Here is a 23,340-nt window from a genome sequence, read left to right on the forward strand (position 1 = left end):
TAAAGTCAGTTTTAAATAGCACGGTTAAGAGGGGAAATGACCGACTTGCCCTTGTAAAACTCAACAACCTTTTCGGCCTTGTCAGCAATTCCTTCAGGAGTAAAGCCAAAGAACTTGTAAACATCCTTGTAAGGGCCAGAAGCACCGAAACGGTTAATGCCAAAGTTCTCGTGAGCGTACTTGCCCCAGCCAACAGTCGACATGACTTCAACAGAGAGAATAGGGACGCCATCAGGCAAGACAGAGAGACGGTAGTCGAGGGGCTGTTGGTCAAAAGTGAACCAGTCAGGAAGCGACACAACGTTAATCTTGAGACCCTTCTTTTCGGCAAGCAGCTTAGCAGCGTCAATTGACAGAGAAACCTCGGAACCAGTAGAGACAATAATGGCGTCAGGAGACTCAGAGGCAGTGTAAACAGTGTAACCACCGGCACGGGCCTTTTCAATAGAAGAGCCCTCGAGTTGTGGCAGGTTCTGGCGAGTCAGGGCAATGACGGAGGGAGTGTGCTTGGTAGTCAGGGCCTGGTAGTAAGCGGCTGAGGTCTCGTTACCATCAGCAGGACGCCAGACCTGAAGGTTGGGGATAGCACGGAAGTGTGCCAAAGTCTCAATAGGCTGGTGGGTAGGGCCATCCTCACCGAGACCAATAGAGTCATGGGTACCGACCCAAATGACTTGGTGCTGGGAAAGAGCAGAGAGACGGAGAGCACCGGCAGCATAAGAAACAAAGTTCAAAAAGGTACCGGCATAGGGGATGATACCGCCGTGGGCAGCAAGACCATTGATGATGGCGCCCATACCATGCTCACGGACACCGTAGCGAATGTAGCGGCCGGCATAGGTACCAAGGTTGGTGCTGGGGGGTTGAAGATCAACAGATTCAGGAGCACGCGTCAGGTTAGAGCCAGTCAAATCGGCAGAGCCACCAATGAGCTCTGGGACCTCGTCGAAAATCTTTGTGAGAACAATCTCAGAGAGTTTTCTGGAAGCCACGGCAGGATCTGAGGACTTGTAAACGGGGAGGGCCTTTTCCCAGCCCAGGGGGAGCTCACCCTTGAGGCGGCGTTGAAGATCGGCACCTTCGGCGGGGAACTCGGCAATGTACTTTTCAACGAGCTTTTCCCAAGCAGACTCTTCCTGCTGGTGCTTAGCGACAGTCTTACCGTAGTAGTCGTAAACTTCCTGGGAAACGTCAAAGGACTTTTCAGGGTTAAATCCCCACTTGGTCTTGACGGCAGCAATATCGTCAGCCTTGAGGGGAGCACCGTGGACAGTGTGGGTACCCTGGAGCTTTGAGCCGAAACCAATAATGGTGGAGACCTTGATGAGGGTGGGCTTATTTGTAGACTGCTTAGCCTTGACAATGGCCTCATAGATGGAATCGAGATCTTCGTTACCATTGGAGACATCAATAGTGTCCCATCCATAAGAGCGGAAGCGGGCATCGACATCTTCTGTAAAGGCCACTTCAGTGGAACCATCAATGGTGATCTTGTTATCGTCGTAAAAGACAATGAGATTGTTGAGCTGGAGGTGGCCAGCAATGGAAGCAGCCTCAGAGGCAACACCCTCCATCAGACAACCATCACCGGCAATGGCATAAGTGTAGCCGTTGAAGAGGTCAAAGCCGGGCTTGTTGAAGCGGGCAGCAAAGTGTTTTTGTCCAATAGCAAGACCGACAGCGTTAGAGATACCTTGGCCAAGGGGACCAGTTGTGACCTCGATACCAGGGAGTTCAGCTTCTGGGTGGCCTGGGGTTTTAGAGTTGAGCTTTCTGAAATGCTTAAGATCATCAATAGAGTAATCGTAGCCGTAAAGGTGGAGAAGGGCGTATTGGAGCATGCAGCCGTGGCCATTGGAGAGAACAAATCTGTCTCTGTTGAGCCATTCAGGGTTCTTGGGGTTGAATCTCAAAAAGTTATTAAAGAGGATGTGAGCAGTGGGGGCGAGACCCATGGGGGCTAAAAATAAAATGGAGGATATTAGAGTTTGAATTGAAGAGAGAGAGAGAGAAATGTGTTAAATAGCGCAATACTTACCACCGGGATGACCAGAGTTTGCGGCAGCAATGGCATCAATCTTGATAAATTAGTTAGCTGATGATCAAAAGATGCGAGATTTTTTTTTTTTTTTTTTCAAGAAAGAATTGTAATATTAGACGTACCGCAAGAATGCGAATTGTGTTGATTGACTTTGTATCGATATCAGCAAAAGTCATTTTATATATATATATATATTTCTTTTAGGAATATATGAAAATAAGGTATATATATATATAGATAAATAGAAAAAAAAATATATCTATATAGATGGATTGTTTTTTGTAGGTATTTAAAAGAGGAAAAAAAAAAGATTTTTTTTTTTTTTTTTTAAAAAAGGAAAAGCGGAAATTGGGAGGTTTTTATATCAAATTGCAACAACGACAACAAGAAAAAAAACAGTCATAGAAAAAAAAAAATTTTTTTTTTTTAATTGATTAATTAATTGATTAATTAAAATTTTGACATGATTATGTAAGGCCCATGTGTTTTTTTTTTTATTTTTTTCTTAACACGAGCAATACCCCTTTTAAAAGAAAAAAAAAAATTCTGACTTACAAATTAACAAACAAACAAATAAACTAACAAAAACATTTGGAGGCATAACGAAGGCGGGGTAAAAAAAAAAAATAAAAATAAAATTGTTTTTTTTTTTTTTTTTTTTTTTATTATTGTTGGTGATCCACGGGTATTTGGCCTTTTATATAAGAAAAACAACACAGTAACAACAACGGACTTTAATACAAATGGGTCGGGTCCACCCGGTTTATCATTATTATTATTATTATTATTATTAACAAACATTTGAGAACAATTAAAAGAATGATTTAAGGTTATATATATATATAATGGAAGAGAAGACCCGTGGGAATTTTATATAAAATAAATATTGTTTTTACTATTACTATTATTATTATTATTATTAGTTTAATTATAAATTACAAGATCTAGATTAATTGAATATATATAAATAAATACCAATTGATAATAACGATTAGCATTTTTATCATAGTCGATACTATTAACAATTTAAATATATATATATATTAAAAAAACTTTAGGAAAGTTTTTAAAGTTTTTTTTTTTTTAATTTTTAATTTTTGTAGTATCTATATTAATATATTGATATATATGATATTATTATATGGCAATTACTAAAAAAAAATATAAATATATATATATATATATATAAAAGACTCAATGGTACATCACAAGGAATACAAAAGTTTAATATAATTGATAATGATACAATTATTATTACTATTATATTACTATTAATACTAATACTAATACTAATACTAATACAAGATTAATTAGAAAGAAATAACGGACGAGAATTGGCCGGATTAAAAACAGAATTAAGATTTTATTAAATCATTTTTTTTTTTTTTTTTTTAAAAAATATATGCAATTTTTTTATGATGAAGAAAGGAAATGAAAGGTTCAAGTTATTTGTAAAAACGAAATAAAATAAAATAAAATAATATAAAAATGCGGAGAAGATGTAATTTATGTAATTTATGTAATTAAAAGGTAATAAACTAATAAATAAATAACGGTTTTTATGTAATACTTAATAATCTTAAAGTAATTATTACAAATCAATCATTTTAAATCAAAAAAAAATTACATCAAGAAAAAAGTTTTTTTTTTATTAAAAAACCATTAAAAAATCAAATCAAATAAATAAATGAATTAACGGAAAAAAAAATATCATATCCAATATATTAATACACAAAATGGGTTTTTTTTTTTTTTTTTTGACAAATTTTTTTATATTTATATTTTTATTTTTAAAGAAGAGAAAGATAACAAAAAGAAAAACCAAATTAAAAAAAAAAAAAAGAAAAAAGGAAATACAACAAATTGAAAAGAAAGAAAGAGAAAAAAAATACTTGATAGTATACAAATCAACAAGAATGAAAATAAGTTAAAAATGAAAAAAAAAATTAGAAAGAAAATAAAAGATTTCTCTATAATCTTATCAAATCATCTCAATAAAAACTTCAAATCAATCCAAATATAATAATAATAAACCAATCCAATTTTTTTTTTTTTTGCTTCCTTCTTTCCAAAATATATATATAAAAAAAATTCTTCTTTTTTTCTTTAACGGTAAGACTTTTGGTATCTGGCACGGGCACCTGGACCGCCAAACTTCTTGGGCTCGCATCTTCTGGGATCGGCAATAAGCAGGGTTCTGTCGTAAGAAATAAGAGCCTTCTTAAGCTCATTCTTGGACTGCTCATCAACATACTTTTGGTAGTAAGCAATGAGGCCCTTGGCAATAGCCTGACGAATGGCGTAAACCTGCGACACGTGGCCACCACCGGAAACCTTGACTCTAATGTCAATGTTGGCAAACTTGTCGAGACCAACAATCAAGAGGGGCTCGTAGACCTTGAAGCGCAAAATCTCGGGTTGAACAAGGGTGATGGGAGAACCGTTAACCTTGAGGAGACCCTTGCCGGCCTTAACGTGGGCAACGGCGGTGGCGGTCTTCTTCTTGCCAAAAGTCTGGACGCTGGGAACAGGAGTAGAGTCGCTCATCTTGCTGAAGGATGGGGGTGGATTGTGTGTAAGTAGGAAAAAAAAGAAGAGAAGAGAGGAGAAGGGAAGGGGAAACTTCAAAAAGAGGTTCAAACAAGCGCGCACAAGAGAGAGAGGGGAGGGAAAAGGGGGGAGAAAAAAAAAAAAAAAAAAAAAAGGGGGGGAGAGGTGTGTGGTGGGTAAAGTGTAGTAGGGTAAGGGTAAAGAAAAATTTTTTGAGTGTATATGTGTGAAAGCCCTCCGTATAGTTAGGGTGAGGGTTTTTATATTAACAGAGAAAAAAATTTTAAATTATATTAATATATAGATATAAAAAAAAATAAAAATTAGTTTATATAGTATATATAGTATATATACAGAGAGTGTAAGGCTATTCTATTTTTAATTATATTAATTTAATTATGTAATACTTTTTGTATTAATTTAACTAGAAAAAGCCGCATGAAATGTTTTTATTTATATTTTTTTAATTTTTTTTTATTTTATTTTTTTTATTTTATTTTTTTTTTGTTTTTTTTAAAAAATAAAAAAAGAAAAAAAATTGAGTGGGTTGAGTTACACACACTAATATTTATTGTCAGTATATTTGAGTCTGAAAAAATCTTAAAAATAGTCACATTATTTAGGGCTTTAGGGCTTTTTCTTTTTTTTTATTTTATATTTTTTTTAATTGACTACCATGAAATATTTGGTTTTAATTAAGAAATATACAAAACAAGTAATTCAAAACCTCCATAATTTTGTTATCCATAAAGTGAAAACACTTGATTTAGACAATTTTTCAATAATTATTATTATACTATAATAAATTTTTAAAAATAAAAACTAAAATAAAAATTTCAATCTTTGAACTAACTTATTGCACAAACATTTAAAACAATATATTTCATTTTTAATTTTGTATTTTTATTTGTATTATTACACACAAGTCATTATTATCATCAACAGAAAAAAAAAAAAAAAAAAAGCTACAAATTATTTTTATAATAATATATATAAAAAAAAAAACATTAAAAACAATTCATTATTATTATTAATGGAATAAATAATAAAATGGAAAAAAAAGGTCCTTAGTTATTATTTTTTTTTTTAATTCACACACAAAAGGCCGTTTAAATATATTTATATATTTTTCTTCTATTTTTTTTGTTCATTATTTTTATTATTATTATTCCGTACTAAACCATTAAAAAAATCATAAAAAAATTATTTCAATTTTATATTATGAAACCAAAACTGTTTAGTCGAAAAGACCGAAACCCATATCGTCATCAGACTCCTCAGCCTCAGACTCAGCCTTCTCCTCAGCAGGAGCAGCCTCAGAGGAACCGGCAGCGGCAGCAGGAGCAGCAGCGGCAGCAGGGCCGGCAGCGCCAAAGGCGAAAAGGAGCTCCTTAAGGTCCTTGCCCTCAAGAGCCTTAGCGTAGACATTAGCCCAGATCTAAAAAAAAATGGTTAATCAAATGTTTAAAACAAATCAATGTTAAAAATAAATGTAAATTTAAAATGTAAATTTAAAATGGCATAAACAGTCAAAAGTTGGTGCAAACACGCAGATCAATAATGAAAAAAAAGAAATAATAATAAAATATATAATTTCCATTCAAATCAAAGAAAAATTTTTCCAATTTTTTTTTTTTTTTCAATCATTAAATTATCTGTCAATTGCTGAATCTTTTTAATCATTATTATTATCTTAATTATCTTCTTAACCGCGTGAAATACAGTTCCTTCTTTATTTATTCTGTTTGATATCATATTTTGGGTATATATATATATATATATATATATATAAAATTGGTGAATTAAGTGAGAAAAAAAAATTGGTAGTAAAGGTCTTGTTTCTAAACGTACGTTGTCAACCTTGACACCAGCAGCCTTGGTAAGAGAAAGCAAGTTGTCGGCAGAGATCTCGCTACCGGCATCAGCGAGGATGAGGGCAGCGTAAGAAACAGCAGCTTCGGAAGACATTGTTGATGTGTGTGAGTTAAGTAGATACTACTGGGGAGACGATGGCTGTCAGTAAGATACTAAAAGAAAGAGGAGGGGGAGGGAAAAAAAAAAAAAAAAAAAAAAAAAAGGGAAAAGAAAGAAAGGAGGGAAAATTCCAGAGTGGGAAAAAAAATTTTTGTTTGGGTTGTATGAAGGTTTTGTAAAGAGAGATGATAGTGAGTGTAGATTGAATAGGGTAAATGCGGCTTAGATTTTATCATTAAAAATGGACATGTGTGGACAACTATATATTATATTAAAGAATATGTAACAAATATTTTGATAATAAAATATAACATATCATGTGACCTTTATGTTTTTTTGAAAATTATTATAAATAATTAGTCATCTGGACAAGGGTTACCACTTTCATTTCTATCCTTATTATTTTTCTCGAGGGAAAGTTACACACACACACACACACAGCACTATGGGGTTCAACCTTCTCTCTTTATTTTTTTTTTTTTCACTTAAATCCCCCCTTCCCATACAAATTCCCTTCTAGACTTGTTTTTTTAAATAATTGCAACCCTTTTTTTTTTTTTTCATTCAATTCATCCAATTATCTTCATTGATTTGTAACAATAATTCTAAATTATTCAATCATCTCTATTAGAATGCTAATTAGAAAAAAAAACAATTTTTTTTTATTCATAAATAAAGTCCTTATCAATAAATAAGTAGATATATATATAAGTTTCTTCTTTATAATCTTCTTTAAACCCCAATTTCCTTGAGATACTCGTTTCTGTAAACATTGCCATCAGCCTCTGGTCGATTATAAGCAATCCATTTAGGTTCTTCTCTAAACAACCGTAATGCTTTCACATTATTTTCCGTAGTCAATGTAAAGCGGTGATAAATACCTGCAGGAAGAATAAGTAAATCTCCCTTTTCCAATAATGCCCGGATCCATCGTGATTGAGACGCGTCCCGCACATCAAAATACCCAGCTCCATCAAGAATGTACCGAATCTCTTCATCCTCATGTAAATGCTCTGCATAAAAACTCGTCAGCTTGGATTCATATATGGCTCGGTCGGCACCAAATGATTCAGGTGTAATTAGAACCTCGTCACGAGAAACATATGATCGTTCAGATGCAAGCTTGTCAACATCCTCGAGATTGTCGTAATGATATGCCAACACTCCCAATTTTTTGAGCTCTTCAACGGAAACAGTCTCCGAAGTCTCATGAGGAAGTTGTTTATCAGTGGTATTGTCGTCGTCGTGGTAGTAGATCTTCATTTTAGTTGTTTTTTTGTATTAATAATTAAAGCAATTTCTCTTTTGAAAAAAAAAAAAAAAAAAAAAATACAATATAAAAATAAATATTTTTTACTTGCAGATATTGGTCCTTTTATATGATTTAGTTATGGTTAGTATATATTAATGAAATAACTCCCATAAGCCATACTTTATTTTACACGTGCCTTGATTATCGCAATGATCTGTTCTAATGGCGTAATAGTGTGCGGCTTTTATTTATTTCTTATTATTTCATAAGTATAAAAAAATAAAACATCTCATTGTTACAACACATTTATAAAAATAATCATGTAATACAAATATTTATGTATATATATATGTGAATCTTCAATCACGTGTACTATATTGTAATAAAACCTTTGTAATTTTATTTCATTTCATTTATTTTCATTTATTTAATTTAATTTAATTTCATTTCACTTCATTTCACTTCATTTCATTTGATTTCATTCACCTCATTTCATCCTTCTTATTATTTTTTTTTATTTTTTTTCCACCTATTTTTTTGAAATCCATCTATGCACATTTTTTTTTATTCTCTTATGGACCTGTTACAGCCGGGGCGCCGTCAGAGCTAGCCTGCTGCTCCTTCAGCTTCCGACTTTCCTCCTCAATCAATGATAACCGAATCGCCTCCATCACCATAATATCTTCCAATTGCTGAATTCTAGGATTATTTTCTACAGCTGACCCCCCTCGACCATTATTTGCACTGGCTGAACTTCGTCGTCTATTTCCTCCACTTGATCCCAACCCACGGCTGGTGCTTCCTCGTGATCCTCGTGACCGGCCTCCACTTGTAGAGTCTGGTTGATTATTATCCAATAGAAATGCGCTGGCATGGAGAGCCGTGGCCTGTGCAGCTTTGCGTGCAGCATGAGCTCGTGCAGCTGCAAGTTTGATACTCCAGTCGGGTCTAATTCTATCAATTGTAACGACATCTGGAGAGTTTGCAGGTATTGAGCCACGGCGTTTTGTGGCAGTGACTGTGGATGTTGGTGAGGAGCAGGAGGACAAGGTTGATGATAATGCCGATGTAGAAGAGGCTGGAGTATTACCAGGGGAAGGAGAGCTTTCTATAGCCGAGTCATCCAATGCAACAGAAGAAGCATCGTCTTTAAGAGAAAAGATATTTGCAAGAGGTAAGAGACTAGCAACACCTGTAGGACCTGAATGTTGTTTTTTAGGTTCCAAGCCTGAGCGATAGGGACATGGAGTATAGGTGATGCCAAAGTCTGGAATCATACAATAGGGACAACATGCTGGTTCTGATACGAGCATTGGTTCTGCTGCAAGAAGATTTTGGTTAGGAGTTGATGAGGTATTATTATTGTCATTATTTTCGTGATCATCATGTGGTGGGTGTGGGTCAGGGCGCTTGATTTGGACAAAGCATTCTGTACAGATTGGTTGGGCACAACAACGAGTAAGGTTGAGGTATTTAGGATAGTAGAGAAAGCAAATGGGACACTCAATGGCTCCACGGTAGACGAGAACTTCTGTGGGAGGTTTTTGTGGAGCACCTAGAGGGCTTGGACCATAGCGGGAGGTTGTATTTGCTCTTGAGCGGGTGATTGGTGAAGCAGAAGTAGGCGATATTGTTAGAGGGGGTGATGATGCAGTAGTTGTTGTGCTAATAGTAGTAGTAGTATTAGTATTAGTATTTGTATTAGTAGTAGTAGTAGTATTAGTATTAGTATTATTACTACTAGAACTAGTAGAAATATCCTTGTAAGGTTGATGAATGGGCTGATAGTGAATATGGGCATGTGGTGGTGGTGTTATAGAAGTATATGTAGAAGTGGAATGCGAAACATTATTGAGTGAATCTTTTGGCATAAAACTATGGGATGGAGCAGAAGATGAAGTTGCTGGCATGAGAGGGATGAGGGCATCTGGAGAATCTACCAAGTCTTCAGCAATGGAAGTTGGGACTGGGAGGTCGATATCTAGAGATGTTGATGCTGTTGATATGGATGGTACAGCCAAAGATCCAGAGGAGGAGAAGGAAGTTTGTGAAGTTGTTGTTGTAACGTTATCAGTGTCTTGTTGTTGTGAGATATTTTGGGATAAAGTAGATCCTTCAGTAAGTTGGTTGTTTTTATTGTTATTACTAGTACTGTTATTTGAATTTGCATCTTCTGGAATGGGCAATCCACGGACAGCAGCCAAGAGCTGTCTATCCGACCAAGATTGTTTATAATCATTTAGGCCTTTATAAAAGGGTGCAATTTTCCTATCAATCTGTTTTTTTTTTTTTTTTTTGTGTGTTAATGAATTAAAAAATAAAAATAATAATAATAAAATAAAAAACTAAAAACTTACAATAAGTTGTCGCACTACTTTATATTTAAAATCTTGAGGCCCAGTATAAACACCTTGTGGTTGTAAATAACCTCCATCTACAGTTTCTGAAGTGTCTAAAACCAAGATTTGGACAGGTTCAGGAGGAGGATGTTGTTTTTTAGATTTGCCCTTTCTATGATGATGTTGTAGAGTATCTGTATTTACAGAAGAAGAAGCTCTTCTACGGCGAGATGAAGAAGAAGAAGAAGTTGAAGGTGTTGACGAAGAAGAGGAAGAACCAGCAACAGCAGCAGAAGAAGCAGAAGCAGAAGTAGTAGAAGCAAAGTTTAGGATATCATCTGGATCTAAGGTAGTTGATAAAGAAAATGAGTTATTATTATGATTATTATTAAATCTATTTGAAGAAGAATAAGAACAAGAAGAACAAGTTCTATTATTATTATTATTATTTGAGATTGATAGAGTAGACGAACCTGTGAGAGATGAAGCTCTTTGCCTGTGATGATTATGATGATGATGTTGTTGTTGTTGCTGAATTTCTTTGGTGGCGGCGTTGCCCATTTTTTTTTTGTTTGTTTGATTGTTTCGTTTTGGTTTTTAAAGAGAAAGAGAAAGAGAAACAGTAGAAAGAAAGAGTTGTTGGTGATCTAAAAAAAAAAAAAAAAAAAAAAAAAAAAAAAAAAAAAAAAAAAAAAGAAATAAAAGCTAGTAGTAGTTGTAATAGTAGAAGTAGTAATTATAATGACTCCATCAACAACAACAACAACAACAACAGTTAAAGAAATTTAATAGATGAGTTTATTTATAATGGGTATTTGATTGAATAATAATGTTGGTATTTATTTATTTATTTTTTTTATTTTTATTTTTACTTTTAAATATATTTTTATATATTTTTATATTTTTTTTATATATTTTTTATATATATATATATATATTTATATGTATATATATAGAAAAGAAAAGATTTTTTTTTTAAAATAAAAAAAAAAAAAACGAGAGATTTAAAACAGACAGGGTAACTGATGATCAGTTGTATCACGTGGATCTATATATTGTTACACATATATATTTATGACATTATAATGTAACAAAAATGTAATAACAATTATATATATATATATATTTTCTTTTTCTTTTAATAAAAAAAATAAAAGGAACCTCGGCACAGTTTAACCCCACAATTAGTCATGTGATATATAAATATACTTTAGTACTTAGAATTTAATTTAATTTATTTATTTTTAATAATTATTATGCTCAAATAAAAGTTTGCCCCCCCCACTACCAATACCAATAATTCTACTCTACTAGCTAAAGTCTCCGTCAAGTCCGAAATACACCGAGGTGATGAAAAACTTACAGAACGAAATAGAATACCGATTTCTTTTTTAAAAAAAAACATTGAAAAATAAATAAATAAATAAATTAATTAAGAAATAAGATCATTATATTTACTACTACTATTATTATTATTATTATTATTACTGTATATACATCTATTTTTTTTTAATTCTTTTACAAGTATTTATTATTAATTAATTAATTGATTGATTGATTGAATCATTTGAACCATCTGGAGATTTACTTTATGTCCTTAAACTTTCTTTCTTTCTTTCTTTCTTTTCATTTTTTTTTTAAAACTACAAGACAGATGATTAATTAATGAAAAATGGAATTTATATATATTTTTTTATAAATATCCAATTGACAATTGATATTCTATTCAAATGAAATCCGCATGACCCGAAAAAAAAAAAAAAAAAAAAAAAAAAAAAAAAAAAAAAACGAATTATTGTATTAATTTTGTCCACACACACATAAACTCACACTTTAAACTTGAAAATATAAATTTATTTTAATTTTTTTTTTAATTGCCGAGGTACTAAAAGAAAAAAAAAAAAGAAACAACCATAACAAGCTCTTCTTCCTATCATTTTCATTTTCATTTTCATTTTCAACATCATTTTTTCATCTTCTTCATTTTCATCTTCATTTTCATCTTCTTAATCATCATTTTATATATTAAATTAAGAAAAAAATACTTATGAAAATGTAAATGTAAAAATGAAAAAAAAAAATAATTATGTCTACACACCTAAATAAATTAATATATACTCAAATATAAACTAATATACCTAAAAACATATTATCATATAATGTAAATATCATATTAATTATATATCTTCATCTTTTTCATCTAAATAAATAAATAAATAAATAAATAAAAAACTTATATCAATCAATCTTATTGTTGTGTAATAATAATAATATTGAAATCTTCTTCTTCTTTTCTTCCCTCGGAGAAATCAATTTTCTTGCCTTTCTCTCCCCTCCTTTTTTTTTTTTTTTTTTTTTTTTTTTTTTTTTTTCCCCACCAAATTTATATATAAAACCCCATCCTTTCCCCTTAAAATTTCCTTTTTTTTTTTTTTTTAATTATTATTATTTATTTATATTTATTATTATATTTTTTCTATATTAAAAAAAAAATTAATATTCCCTATATATTTATATATATATACACACAACACACACATTAAAAAAATACCCTCATAATGAACCGCCTTTCTGCCATTTCTCAACAGGTCGCTCCTAACGCTACCTCTGCTTCTAACCGCGAAAAACTCTTTGGTAAGAGCCCAGATGATGTTGTCATTATTGCCGCCTACCGTTCTGCACTCACCAAGGGTGGCCGCGGTCTCTTTAAGGATACAGCTTCCTCCGACATTCTCGCCGGCCTTCTTGCCGGCCTTCTTGAAAAAACTAAAATCGACCCTAAAATCCTTGGAGATGTGGTTGTTGGCAATGTTCTCAACCCTGGTGCAGGTGCCAATGAACACCGTGCTGCTGCCCTTCTCGCCGGTATCCCTTACTCTGTCCCATTTGTTGCAATTAATCGTCAATGCTCTTCCGGCCTTATGGCGGTTAATGATGTTGCAAATAAGATCCGTGCTGGCCAAATCGATATTGGCATTGGTGCTGGTGTCGAATCCATGAGTACAAACTTTGGACCTAAATCTGCTGCTCCCTTCTCTGCTGCCCTTCTCGCCAACCCTGAAGCTGCCAAGTGCACCATCCCCATGGGTATCACTTCAGAAAATGTTGCTACTAAGTATGACATTTCCCGTGAGGCTCAGGACAAGTTTGCCGCCGCTTCTTATGTCAAGGCTGCCAAGGCTCAAGATGCTGGTCTCTTTGAAGAGGAAATTATCCCCATCACTACCACTGTTTATGACAAGGACGAAAAGGAACACACTGTTGTTGTTGATAAGGATGATGGTATCCGCCGTGGTGTTACCCCAGAGTCTTTGGGTAAGATTAGACCTGCCTTTAAGAAGGATGGTTCTACCCATGCTGGTAATGCTTCTCAGGTTTCTGATGGTGCTGGTGCCGTTTTGCTTGCTCGCCGTTCTGTTGCCGAGAAGCTTGGTCTGCCCATTCTTGCCAAGTTTGTTCACTGCAAGTCTGTTGGTGTTCCTCCTGAGATTATGGGTGTTGGTCCTGCTTACGCTATTCCTTCAGTTTTGGAAGATCTTGGTCTGACACATGAAGATGTTGATGTTTTTGAAATCAATGAGGCCTTTGCTTCTCAAGCCATTTTCTCTATTGAGCACATTGGTATTCCTTACGAAAAGGTTAACCCCCGTGGTGGTGCCATTGCCTTTGGTCATCCTCTTGGTGCCACTGGTGCTCGTCAGTTTGCCACTCTGATTTCTGAACTTAAGTCTAAGGGTCAGAAGGTTGGTGTTACTTCCATGTGCATTGGCTCGGGTATGGGTGCCGCTTCTTTGATTGTTATTGAGTAGTTGTATAAAATTATGTAATGATGAATAATGAATGACAAATAATGAGAGAAATGCATTTTTTTTTTAAAACTCTGATTGTAATAATAATAGCTGAAAAGAAAATCAAAAAAAAGGTGGGCTTGTTTGATTATATTTTAACTGTAGTTATAGTATTATTTTGTAATTATCACTGTGTATTTAAATTAAATAAATAAAAAAATTAAAATTAAAAAAGTTAAATCTGTTATTGAATTAAATTAAATAAAAATTTATAAAATTAAATTAATTATAAAAATTTAAATTTAAATTTAATTATTTTGTTAAAATCTTGACATTTGTTCAAAAGTAATAAATCTGTACTAGTAGCATATATTATATATATAAAACTTATAATATATAACCTATGACCTATAATATATTACATAACACATAACACATAAAACCAAAGTCTTATAATTAATACCACCCTGTTAATTTCAGCCTCTTGAAAAAAAAAATAAAAAAAATATACTAAATGTTGTATTTTTTTATTTAATCACCCCCTTTTTTAAGCTTTTTTTTTTGAACAGACCTTGCCCAGTTAGTTAAAATTCTAATATATATATACACATATTTAAATATATTTAAATATATTTAAATATATTTAAATATATTTATTTATATAGATATATATGAATATTTATTTATTTATTTACATTTTATATATATATATACTTCCCATTATCTAATTATATCTAATTAATTAATTAATTAACTAATTAATTAACTAACAAATCTCCTTTTTTCCTTTCTTTACACCCCCCCTTTCTTTCTTTTCTTTTCTTTCTTAATATATATATCTCACCTTTTTTTTTTTTTAAATCAAACATTTAAAACTTAAAACCTTCAACATCACCACCACCACCACCACCATCTTCTTTAATCTATATCGACCATCTCAAATGCCCAGATTCCATGGCAAGGCCGTCCTTCTGGCGGGCTTCTTTGCCATCCTTACGTTTATTTTTGTAGTTGGCCCTTCTACAATCTTTTCAAAAGCATCCCTTAAAAATTATTCTGGCCAACCTATGACTCCACTTCCTCCAACTGTCCCTCCTATTATAAACAAACATGCAGGCTCCGGTAAATCTCCAAACCCCTTCAATGTCCCAGAACCAAACTATATTCTTTCAGTCGCAAGTAAACCAGAACTCTCCCACTATTCAAACATTGAAGGTATGCGCCCAGATGTCCCTTACGAACCTTACCGTCGCACTTCTAGATCAACAATCAGCAAGCACTTCCGTGAGATCTTCAGCATCATCAAACGTGCAGACCCCCAGCTTAAGGAAATCCTTAATGACTACCCCAATGGTAAATCTCCTAGTCACTTTCTCGACGAGGTTTACTCGGAATCTTTCCTCTCAAAGTTCCTCCAAGTTAACGATGAACAACTTAAAAACCTTACAAAGGCTCACGACTTGGCCTTTAAGGAGTTCCCTAAAAACCCCCCCAACCGTATGTACGCTGGTACTGGTGCTGTTTACGTCGGTGGAAGTAACTTTATGGCATCTGCTGTCCACGCTGTCAAAATGTTTAGAAACGTCAACCGTGACATGCCCATTGAAGTTATGGTTGAAATCCCTGAAAATTATGAAAAGGAGATTTGTGAAAACGTCCTCGGTGCTTTGAATGCCCGCTGTGTCGTTATCTCCGACGAATTGGGACCAGAGGTTATGAAGAATTTTACCTTTCGTGGATTCCACTACAAGGCCTTGGCCCTTATTGCCTCCTCCTTTGACAATACTATTTTGCTTGATGCTGACAACTTCCCTATTGTTGATCCTGCGTCGGTGTTTGAATCGGAGCCCTTTAAGGAAACTGGAATGATTCTTTGGCCCGATTGGTGGAAGCGTACCGTTTCTCCCTTTTTTTACAAGGTGGCTGGCATTAAGCTTGGTGACCGTGTTCGCGGCGACCTCTCGGTAACTGACCCTAAAAAGGTCCCAATGACTGATCGCGATAGAGCCCTCCCAGGAATGTCTACAGAATCTGGCCAAATCGTCATTTCGAAAAACCGTCATTACTTGACATTGCTCATGTCTCTTTATTATAATATCTATGGTTATGGCATTTATTATCCCTTGTTGAGTCAAGGAGCTCAAGGTGAGGGCGACAAGGAGACGTTTGCAGCCGCTGCAGTGGTTTGCAAAGATAATGCTTATTACATTAAAACTGGGCCTCGTGCCACTGGTCACTGGGCCCTCGATAAATTCCAGGGCATGTCAATGATGCAATCGGACCCCCAGGAAGATTATCTCTACACTCAAAGCAAGTCTCACAGCCGCGGAAGTTTTGACCATGACCCTCGCGTCATGTTTATGCACAACAATGTCAAGAAGATCAACCCACCATATTTGTTTGAAATTCACGCAACAATGCGTCAACGCATGCCACTGTCTCCCATACTAACGGACGAGGAGCGTAAGGACAAGACCCAATCTGAAATTGATGCTTTACTGGAAGCCAAGGCCAAGGATCAGGACCTGTATCGACTACGATATCACGGGAACTTGAATGAGGTAAGACATTTGATGGCCTTGGATTCTGATCTTGAGTTGGATATTTGGGAGGCGGCTGAGTGGGAGATTTGCTATGTTGCATTGGAGCTGGATATTCCTATAAAGCAATGGAATGAGACTTATGGTACAGATAAGTTGAAACAAGCATGTCAGCGGATTCAGCGACATGTGGATTGGCTACGGACGACACCATCACAAAAGTATGTGAGACTGCCGATGGAGCTTGAGGAAGATAGGAAGAAGAAGGAGGAAGAGGAGAATAAGAAGAAGGTTGAGGAGGAAAATAAGAAGATTGAAGAGGAAAAGAAGAAGAAGGAAGAAGAGAAGAAGGTTGATGATGAAAAGAAGAAGAAGGAGGAAGAAGAAAAGAAGATTGAAGAAGAGAAGAAGAAGAAGGAAGAAGAGAAGAAGAAGGAGGAAGAAAAGAAGGAGGAAAAGAGAAGTGAGGAGGAAAAGGTTCGTGAAAAGGTCAAGGCTGCGGCAGAGGCTTCTGCTTCGCCAGTGTCACCTGTGTCGCGGGCAGCATCTGCAGCAGCATCTGCAGCAGCATCAGGAGCAGCATCAGGAGCAGCGTCAGGAGCATCTGCAGGAGCAGCATCAGGAGCAGCATCAGGAGCAGCATCAGGAGCAGCAAAAGCATCGGGAACCCCATCTGGGGTTAAGTCGGTGATTGCATCTGCATCGGCGTCAGCTTCACCATCTCCATCACCATCGCCTTCACCTTCACCAACACCTTCGCTTTCTCAGCGACAGTTGTTAAAGTTGGACAAGAAGGAACGAGAGGTGGTGAAGAAGGATTTGCAGGCCAAGGCCAAAGAGATGGAGAAGATGTTTGAGAAGGAAATTAATGCGGAGGTTAAGGAGGAGCTTAAGAAGGAGGAGAAAGAGAAACCAAAGGAACAGTCTAATTAAAAGAAGGGGAAGAGATGATGATGATGATGATTATGAAGATGATTTAGAAGAGAAGATTTAGAGGGGATGATGATAATATTTCACATTAATGAATAAAAATGAAAGACCTAGTATAAAGTATTTATATATATATAATTTATAAAAAAAAATATAAAAAGTTGACAATTATTATGAGTTGTCGGGGAGGGTTTAATTAAATAATAATTGTGGTGATTTGGTAAGTTAATGTTATTCATTTGTAAGTTGTGGATACCATATGGTAAGTTCATTTAATTTTTTCATTACCCTGTCTGAGGTTTTTTTTTTTTTTTTTTTTATTTTTTACCACCCAAATTCAATTTTATTTTATTTTATTTTATTTTTTTTTTCACTCTTTCTAATATTAACACCTCTCCCTCCATTTAAAAGCAACTATAAATATACATAAATATTGAAGAAAAAAAAAAAAACCACCACCCTCACCCACCTCATAAACAAACAATCATGTCAAAAATTAAATTAGATCCACGGGTCATTGGAGACGTACTTTTACTTCTGGGTGCATCTTTTTCAGCATATTATATGCTGAGTTATGTGGTGAACCAACTAAGTGTATCACCCTCAGACGAAACTAAGGGTGGTGAAGCAGCACGGAGGCGAGCCAATGCTGTTCTTTCAAGATTACAAGCAGCACGACCTGATCTGTTAACAGGAGGAAAAGGAGGTGGAGTAGGAGACACAGGGGTTGTTGAATTTGATCGATATGAACAGACGATTCTGGCCAATGTGGTGATGCCAGATGAAATCAAGGTGGGATTTAAAGATATTGGTGGACTTGAGGGTATTGTGGAGGAACTCCATGAAAGCGTTTTGTATCCTTTAACATGGTGAGTATATTGCAAAAAAAAAAAATAATAATAATAGTAATGGATATACATTGCCATATCATTTTCTTTAATCTAACTAAGAACTAGTCCGGAACTTTACAACTACCATTCGACATTATTAAAAGCACCTAAAGGTGTATTACTATATGGGCCTCCTGGATGCGGCAAGACGATGCTTGCAAAGGCAATTGCTGCAGAAAGTTCTGCTATTTTTATCAACATTCGAATGTCAACTATTATGGACAAGTGGTTTGGCGAGAGTAACAAACTGGTATCTGCGATTTTTTCAGTTGCACGCAAGTTGCAGCCGTGCATTGTATTTATCGACGAGATTGACTCGTTTCTGCGTGCACGGCAATCATCAGATCATGAAGTGACTGCAAATCTTAAGACTGAATTTATGACACTATGGGATGGTTTAACATCTGATGGTCAAGTGATGGTATTAGGAGCTACTAATCGGCCAAATGATATTGATGATGCGATTTTAAGACGTATGCCTAAAAGATTCCCCGTACCGTTACCTAATAAGGCACAACGTCGTCGTATTTTGGAAATCACACTTAAGGATGCACGTCTGGATCCGGCATTTGATATGGAGCGTGTGGTGAGTGCGACTGCAGGAATGAGTGGATCAGATATTAGTGAGGCGTGTCGGAATGCAGCTTGGGCAGCTACACGGGAGACAATTCGGCGGACGATTGCATTAAGAGAACAGCGGGCGAGGCGAGGTGAAAAGGAAGATGGAGATGGAAATGGAGATAGAGAAGATGGAGAAGAAGAGGGAGAAGAACATGAAGAAATGAGAAGAGGCCGACCTATTAGAACGGAGGATTTTTTTGTGAAGACAGCAGCAGAGTCCGGGTTGCCACGTAATGTTGTGGGAGAAGTTCCGGCACCAGTGGACGATGAAGATGAGACACCGATATCTGCTATGATTGATTGATTGATTAAAAGAGAGTTGGTATCACGTGATTCTGATGTTGATGAATTTTTTTTTTTATTGTAGAAATTTTTTATTTTTTATTTTTAATTTATTTCTAAGCAAAAACAAACAAACTGGAATTTTTAACTTTTTAATCAACTAAAATCAAAAACTATCACCATTAATATATATATTAGATAGATAGAAATTAATCAAAAAAAAAAAGAATACTTTATAATTACAATGACAACTACTGATATTCCAGAAACTGATAATAATAATAATAATAATAATAATATTAAGAAGCCTCAAGGAGTTGCATTTCAAATGCCTACTTCCATTACACTTGCAACTCCTCGCAAGGGCAAGATTGTTTATATTGAAGGCAAGAAATACATTTTAGATGAGAATGGGAATCCGTAAGTTTTTTTTTTTTACTGATTTTGATTTTGAAAAAAAAAAAAAATAATAATAAATTAATCAATTATCAAAAAACTAACTAACATGTAAAATAGATGCCAAATGTGTAACACTCTTGATGATTTCCAATCTTTCACATCGCTAGGTAATACATCAACAACAACAACAACAACTACTACTTCCAAACCTACAACTACAACTACAACTACAACTACTTCCATTTCCAAACCAAGTACACCAGTTAATATTAATCCAGTACTCGAACCTGCTCCAGATGTTGAACAACTTGGTCGTTCTTCATGGACTTTCCTTCATTCTCTTGCTGCTTCATATCCTGAACATGCTACGACTATAGAACAATCTCAAATGAAATCATTTCTTTTATTATTTGGAAATTTATATCCATGTTGGTATTGTGCTGAAGATTTACGTGAATGGATGAAGGAAAATCAACCTAAAGTTAAAGGAAGAGATGAATTTGGAGAATGGATGTGTGATGCTCATAATGCAGTTAATGAGAAATTGGGGAAATCAAAATTTGATTGTGCTTTATGGAAACAACGGTGGATCAGAGGATGGTCAAAGAAACAGTGAATTGACTTGAATTGACTTGAATTGACTTTCTTTTTTTATTATCTTGTACATATCTTTTTTTATTCATTTATTCACTCAATCTTTATATATATATGTATATAACTATAGGCAACACACACAAACACTATTTCTCTTTATTTATTTATTTATTTATTTATTTATTTATTTATTTATTTATTTATTTATTTATTTATTTATTTATTCATTCATTTAATCATATACAGCCAGATTTAATGGCACTGAAGATCCACGTCCACTAGGATACAGTTTGGTGCGACCTTCAAATCTTCTTGGTTTGGGAATCCCGCCAATCCCAGCAAACCGGAACCTAGAGTCGTCCACAGTGAGTTTCATGGCCCCTCCAGAAGTTTTGCCATGTCCATTAGACGTTGAATTTGTTCCTCCAATTGTATATGCTGACACATCAATTTTCCTTAATGATGTCCCTGTATTTGAACCTCCTGAACCTCCTGAACCTCCTCCTGACAAACTGTTGGATGTTCCACGTCTGTTCGGAATAGCTGACGAAGATGGGACATGGCTAGGCGCGTTAGATTCCAATAACATCGACGTCACATGGTTAAATCCTTCCTGGTGATGTGACGGCAACGATGAGGAAGACTCAGCCGAGTATGATGATGTTGATGTTGATGCTGATGCTGATGGTGGTGGTGGTGGTGGAGGAGGCGCAGATGCAGCCGGTGGCGGTGGCGCAGAAAACGAGGGGACCGGCGGAGCAGCAAACGAAGGCACAGCAGGAGCAGCGGTTGAAGTGGCAGCTGGTGGTGGTGGAGGAGGTGCCACAGGGATAGACGGAGCTGCAAAAGTTTGTGGGAGAGGTGGTGGAGGTGGAGGAGCTGACGGAGTACTGGAAAACGATGGAACTGGAGGTGCTGGTGGAGCCGGAGCAGCTGGAGCAGCAGCAGGTGGTGGTGGTGGCGGTGCAGGAGGAGCAGAGACTGGAGACGAGGGGGACGCTGGGGAATGAGAAAAGGAAGAATTGAGAGAAGCTGCAAGGGCAGCCTGGGCTGATGCAAATGCAGATGTTCCGCCGGTAATGCTTGCGGATGAACTGCTTCTGGAACGACCCGTCTCAGGTGTTGACGGTACATTCAAGGACCCTGGAATTGGTGGTCGGTGGAGATGGTGAGGGTGGAGATGGTTATTTTCTGTGCCATTGGATACTGAAGAGGAGCTACCACCACCGCCGCCTCCTCCGCCAAACTTTGAAGCCAGAGAAGCCGTGGATGATGAAGATGAAAGAGACGGAGGGACTGGTGGTGGTTGTTTAACAGAAGCTCCAGACACCGAGCGCAATTCATTGTTTGTGTTACGTTTCGGGCGTGAAGGGATTGCAGGTGCAGGTTTTTTGCCAGCTGCAGAAAGTCCCAATGGTTTAGCAGCAGGTTTAGGTGGTGGCGCTTTGCCCGAGGGTCTTTTGGAAGACACCGAGGGGGCTGGCGAGGGCGTTGATGTTGGGATTGGAGGTGCTACAGCAGTAGGGACGGGTGGAGCAGAAAACGAAGGGATTGGAGGTGCCGATGAGAACTTGGGGACAGATGGAGCAGAGAATGTTGGAACTGCTGGTGGTGGTGCTGGTGGTGGAGGAGGAGCAGCTCCAAATGGTGGAGCCGGGACATGACTTGCAGAGGAAGCCGAGCTGGATGTTGTATTGTTGTTGTTATTATGGTGATGATGCAGTTTGGAGGCCCATGGAGGTGCCGAGTCTGAAGACGATGATGACGATGATGGAGTTGAAGGTGCAGGAGGAGCCGGAATTGATGGGGCACGCGAGTTTGAACCAAGGAAATTGTTGTTACTGTTACTACTACTGTTACTGTTACTGCTGCTGCTGCTATTAGAATCGCCGTCATTCATCTTGACACCTCCTGCGCGATGCTTAAGTTTGGGCATTCCTCCAGCAAAGAGACCCGACATGTCTGGAATAGCAGGTGCTGGAGCTGTAGGAGCAGCAGTTTGAGTTGGAGCTGTAGGAGCAGCCCCAAAAGATGAAGGTACTTGTGGAGCACCTCCAAATGACGGGACAGGAGGAGCACTTCCAAAGGATGGGACAGGAGGAGCACCTCCAAACTTTGGAGCAGCAGCAGAACCACCAGAGCCGGTTCCGATTTTAGGGCCAGACCCGGGAGCACGGCCTTCAATCATTGGGGCTGAGCGGTCATTAGTGACAGCATGACGTAGTCTTTTGCCTCCACGAATATCTGCCAGTAAAGCGTCAGTGTTTGGGAGTGCACCAGTTGGAGGTCTTGCTGGGGTATTTGAAGATCCGGCCAAAGATCCGAAGCCAGCTGGAGGAGGAGGTGGTGGAGGAGGACCGGATCCGAAACCGGCGATTGGTGGAGGAGGTGGTGGCGGTGGAGGGCCAGGCATTTTTTTAAAAGTGATTTAAAAATTGATTTGATTTAAAAATTGAGTTGATTTGAAAAGTTGAGTTGATTTGAGAATTGAGTTGATTTGGAAATTGATGTGGAAATTGATTTGGAAATTGATTAAAATTGAGTTGAGTGATATGAGAATTAATTAATTGGCAAAGAAATGGTGGTGATGAGAAAAATGACGAGAAGGAAAAAGAAAAAAAAAAAATGGAGGGAAAAAAAATTGAAAGAAAATTAAAGATACCAGGTAAATATATATAAGATATTATATGGTAAGATTAGTTATTTATTGGTAAGATAGATAGATCTATATAATGTCCAGGTAGACCTAAAAAAAACAATTGTTCTAAGAATTAATTGAATGACAAATTTGTTTGGATTTTTTTATTATTATTAAATATTAAAAAGATTAAAAAAACAAGCGACCATATTTATATATTTATTTATATCTAAAATAATAATAATGATAAAAACTCTTAATGGCGATTAGAATAATAGTAACAATAAATTTATATATATATATATATAAATAAATAAATTAATTTAATAGAGAGTAAAAAAAACTCCTCCAAAGAGCACATGCTATAAATCTATCAGCTCTTGGTTCATTTTTTTTTATTTTTTTGATTGATTGATTGACTGATTGATTGATAGTTCATTTTGATTGAAATCTCCTTTTTGTTTCCTTGTTCTTGTTCTTCTTTCCATCTTCCTTAAGGCTT

At 35.9% G+C, this 23,340-nt stretch overlaps 10 protein-coding genes across 10 annotated transcripts; 4 read left to right on the plus strand and 6 right to left on the minus strand.

Moving 5' to 3' along the window:
* Positions 1–11: 11 nt before the first annotated feature.
* Positions 12–2,217, minus strand: SAPINGB_P002499 (uncharacterized protein; the record flags this gene model as incomplete). Its single annotated transcript, XM_031997218.1, has 3 exons — positions 12–1,960; positions 2,039–2,078; positions 2,164–2,217. The coding sequence occupies 3 exons, from the start codon at positions 2,215–2,217 to the stop codon at positions 12–14; spliced, it is 2,043 nt and encodes a 680-aa protein (XP_031853109.1).
* A 1,930-nt stretch (positions 2,218–4,147) lies between these two features.
* On the minus strand, positions 4,148–4,588 carry SAPINGB_P002500 (40S ribosomal protein uS9; the record flags this gene model as incomplete). Its single annotated transcript, XM_031997219.1, has 1 exon — positions 4,148–4,588. The coding sequence occupies one exon, from the start codon at positions 4,586–4,588 to the stop codon at positions 4,148–4,150; it is 441 nt and encodes a 146-aa protein (XP_031853110.1).
* Positions 4,589–5,828: 1,240 nt separating this feature from the next.
* SAPINGB_P002501 (ribosomal protein P1) lies at positions 5,829–6,559 on the minus strand (the record flags this gene model as incomplete). The annotated part of the gene is made up of 2 exons (XM_031997220.1): positions 5,829–6,029; positions 6,443–6,559. The coding sequence occupies 2 exons, from the start codon at positions 6,557–6,559 to the stop codon at positions 5,829–5,831; spliced, it is 318 nt and encodes a 105-aa protein (XP_031853111.1).
* A 738-nt stretch (positions 6,560–7,297) lies between these two features.
* Positions 7,298–7,828, minus strand: SAPINGB_P002502 (uncharacterized protein; the record flags this gene model as incomplete). Its single annotated transcript, XM_031997221.1, has 1 exon — positions 7,298–7,828. One exon carries the CDS (start codon positions 7,826–7,828, stop codon positions 7,298–7,300), a length of 531 nt encoding a protein of 176 aa, XP_031853112.1.
* A 561-nt stretch (positions 7,829–8,389) lies between these two features.
* SAPINGB_P002503 (uncharacterized protein) lies at positions 8,390–10,717 on the minus strand (the record flags this gene model as incomplete). The annotated part of the gene is made up of 3 exons (XM_031997222.1): positions 8,390–10,093; positions 10,175–10,500; positions 10,630–10,717. 3 exons carry the CDS (start codon positions 10,715–10,717, stop codon positions 8,390–8,392), a joined length of 2,118 nt encoding a protein of 705 aa, XP_031853113.1.
* Positions 10,718–12,714: 1,997 nt separating this feature from the next.
* SAPINGB_P002504 (uncharacterized protein) lies at positions 12,715–13,965 on the plus strand (the record flags this gene model as incomplete). The annotated part of the gene is made up of 1 exon (XM_031997223.1): positions 12,715–13,965. One exon carries the CDS (start codon positions 12,715–12,717, stop codon positions 13,963–13,965), a length of 1,251 nt encoding a protein of 416 aa, XP_031853114.1.
* A 920-nt stretch (positions 13,966–14,885) lies between these two features.
* On the plus strand, positions 14,886–17,417 carry SAPINGB_P002505 (uncharacterized protein; the record flags this gene model as incomplete). The annotated part of the gene is made up of 1 exon (XM_031997224.1): positions 14,886–17,417. The coding sequence occupies one exon, from the start codon at positions 14,886–14,888 to the stop codon at positions 17,415–17,417; it is 2,532 nt and encodes an 843-aa protein (XP_031853115.1).
* Positions 17,418–17,900: 483 nt separating this feature from the next.
* SAPINGB_P002506 (uncharacterized protein) lies at positions 17,901–19,229 on the plus strand (the record flags this gene model as incomplete). The annotated part of the gene is made up of 2 exons (XM_031997225.1): positions 17,901–18,283; positions 18,371–19,229. The coding sequence occupies 2 exons, from the start codon at positions 17,901–17,903 to the stop codon at positions 19,227–19,229; spliced, it is 1,242 nt and encodes a 413-aa protein (XP_031853116.1).
* A 222-nt stretch (positions 19,230–19,451) lies between these two features.
* SAPINGB_P002507 (uncharacterized protein) lies at positions 19,452–20,222 on the plus strand (the record flags this gene model as incomplete). The annotated part of the gene is made up of 2 exons (XM_031997226.1): positions 19,452–19,627; positions 19,724–20,222. 2 exons carry the CDS (start codon positions 19,452–19,454, stop codon positions 20,220–20,222), a joined length of 675 nt encoding a protein of 224 aa, XP_031853117.1.
* A 210-nt stretch (positions 20,223–20,432) lies between these two features.
* Positions 20,433–22,613, minus strand: SAPINGB_P002508 (uncharacterized protein; the record flags this gene model as incomplete). The annotated part of the gene is made up of 1 exon (XM_031997227.1): positions 20,433–22,613. One exon carries the CDS (start codon positions 22,611–22,613, stop codon positions 20,433–20,435), a length of 2,181 nt encoding a protein of 726 aa, XP_031853118.1.
* Between the last annotated feature and the right edge of the window lie 727 nt (positions 22,614–23,340).

Source organism: Magnusiomyces paraingens (assembly GCF_902498895.1).
Source record: "Magnusiomyces paraingens strain CBS 517.90 genome assembly, contig: contig2, whole genome shotgun sequence".
Lineage (NCBI taxonomy): Eukaryota > Fungi > Ascomycota > Dipodascomycetes > Dipodascales > Dipodascaceae > Magnusiomyces > Magnusiomyces paraingens.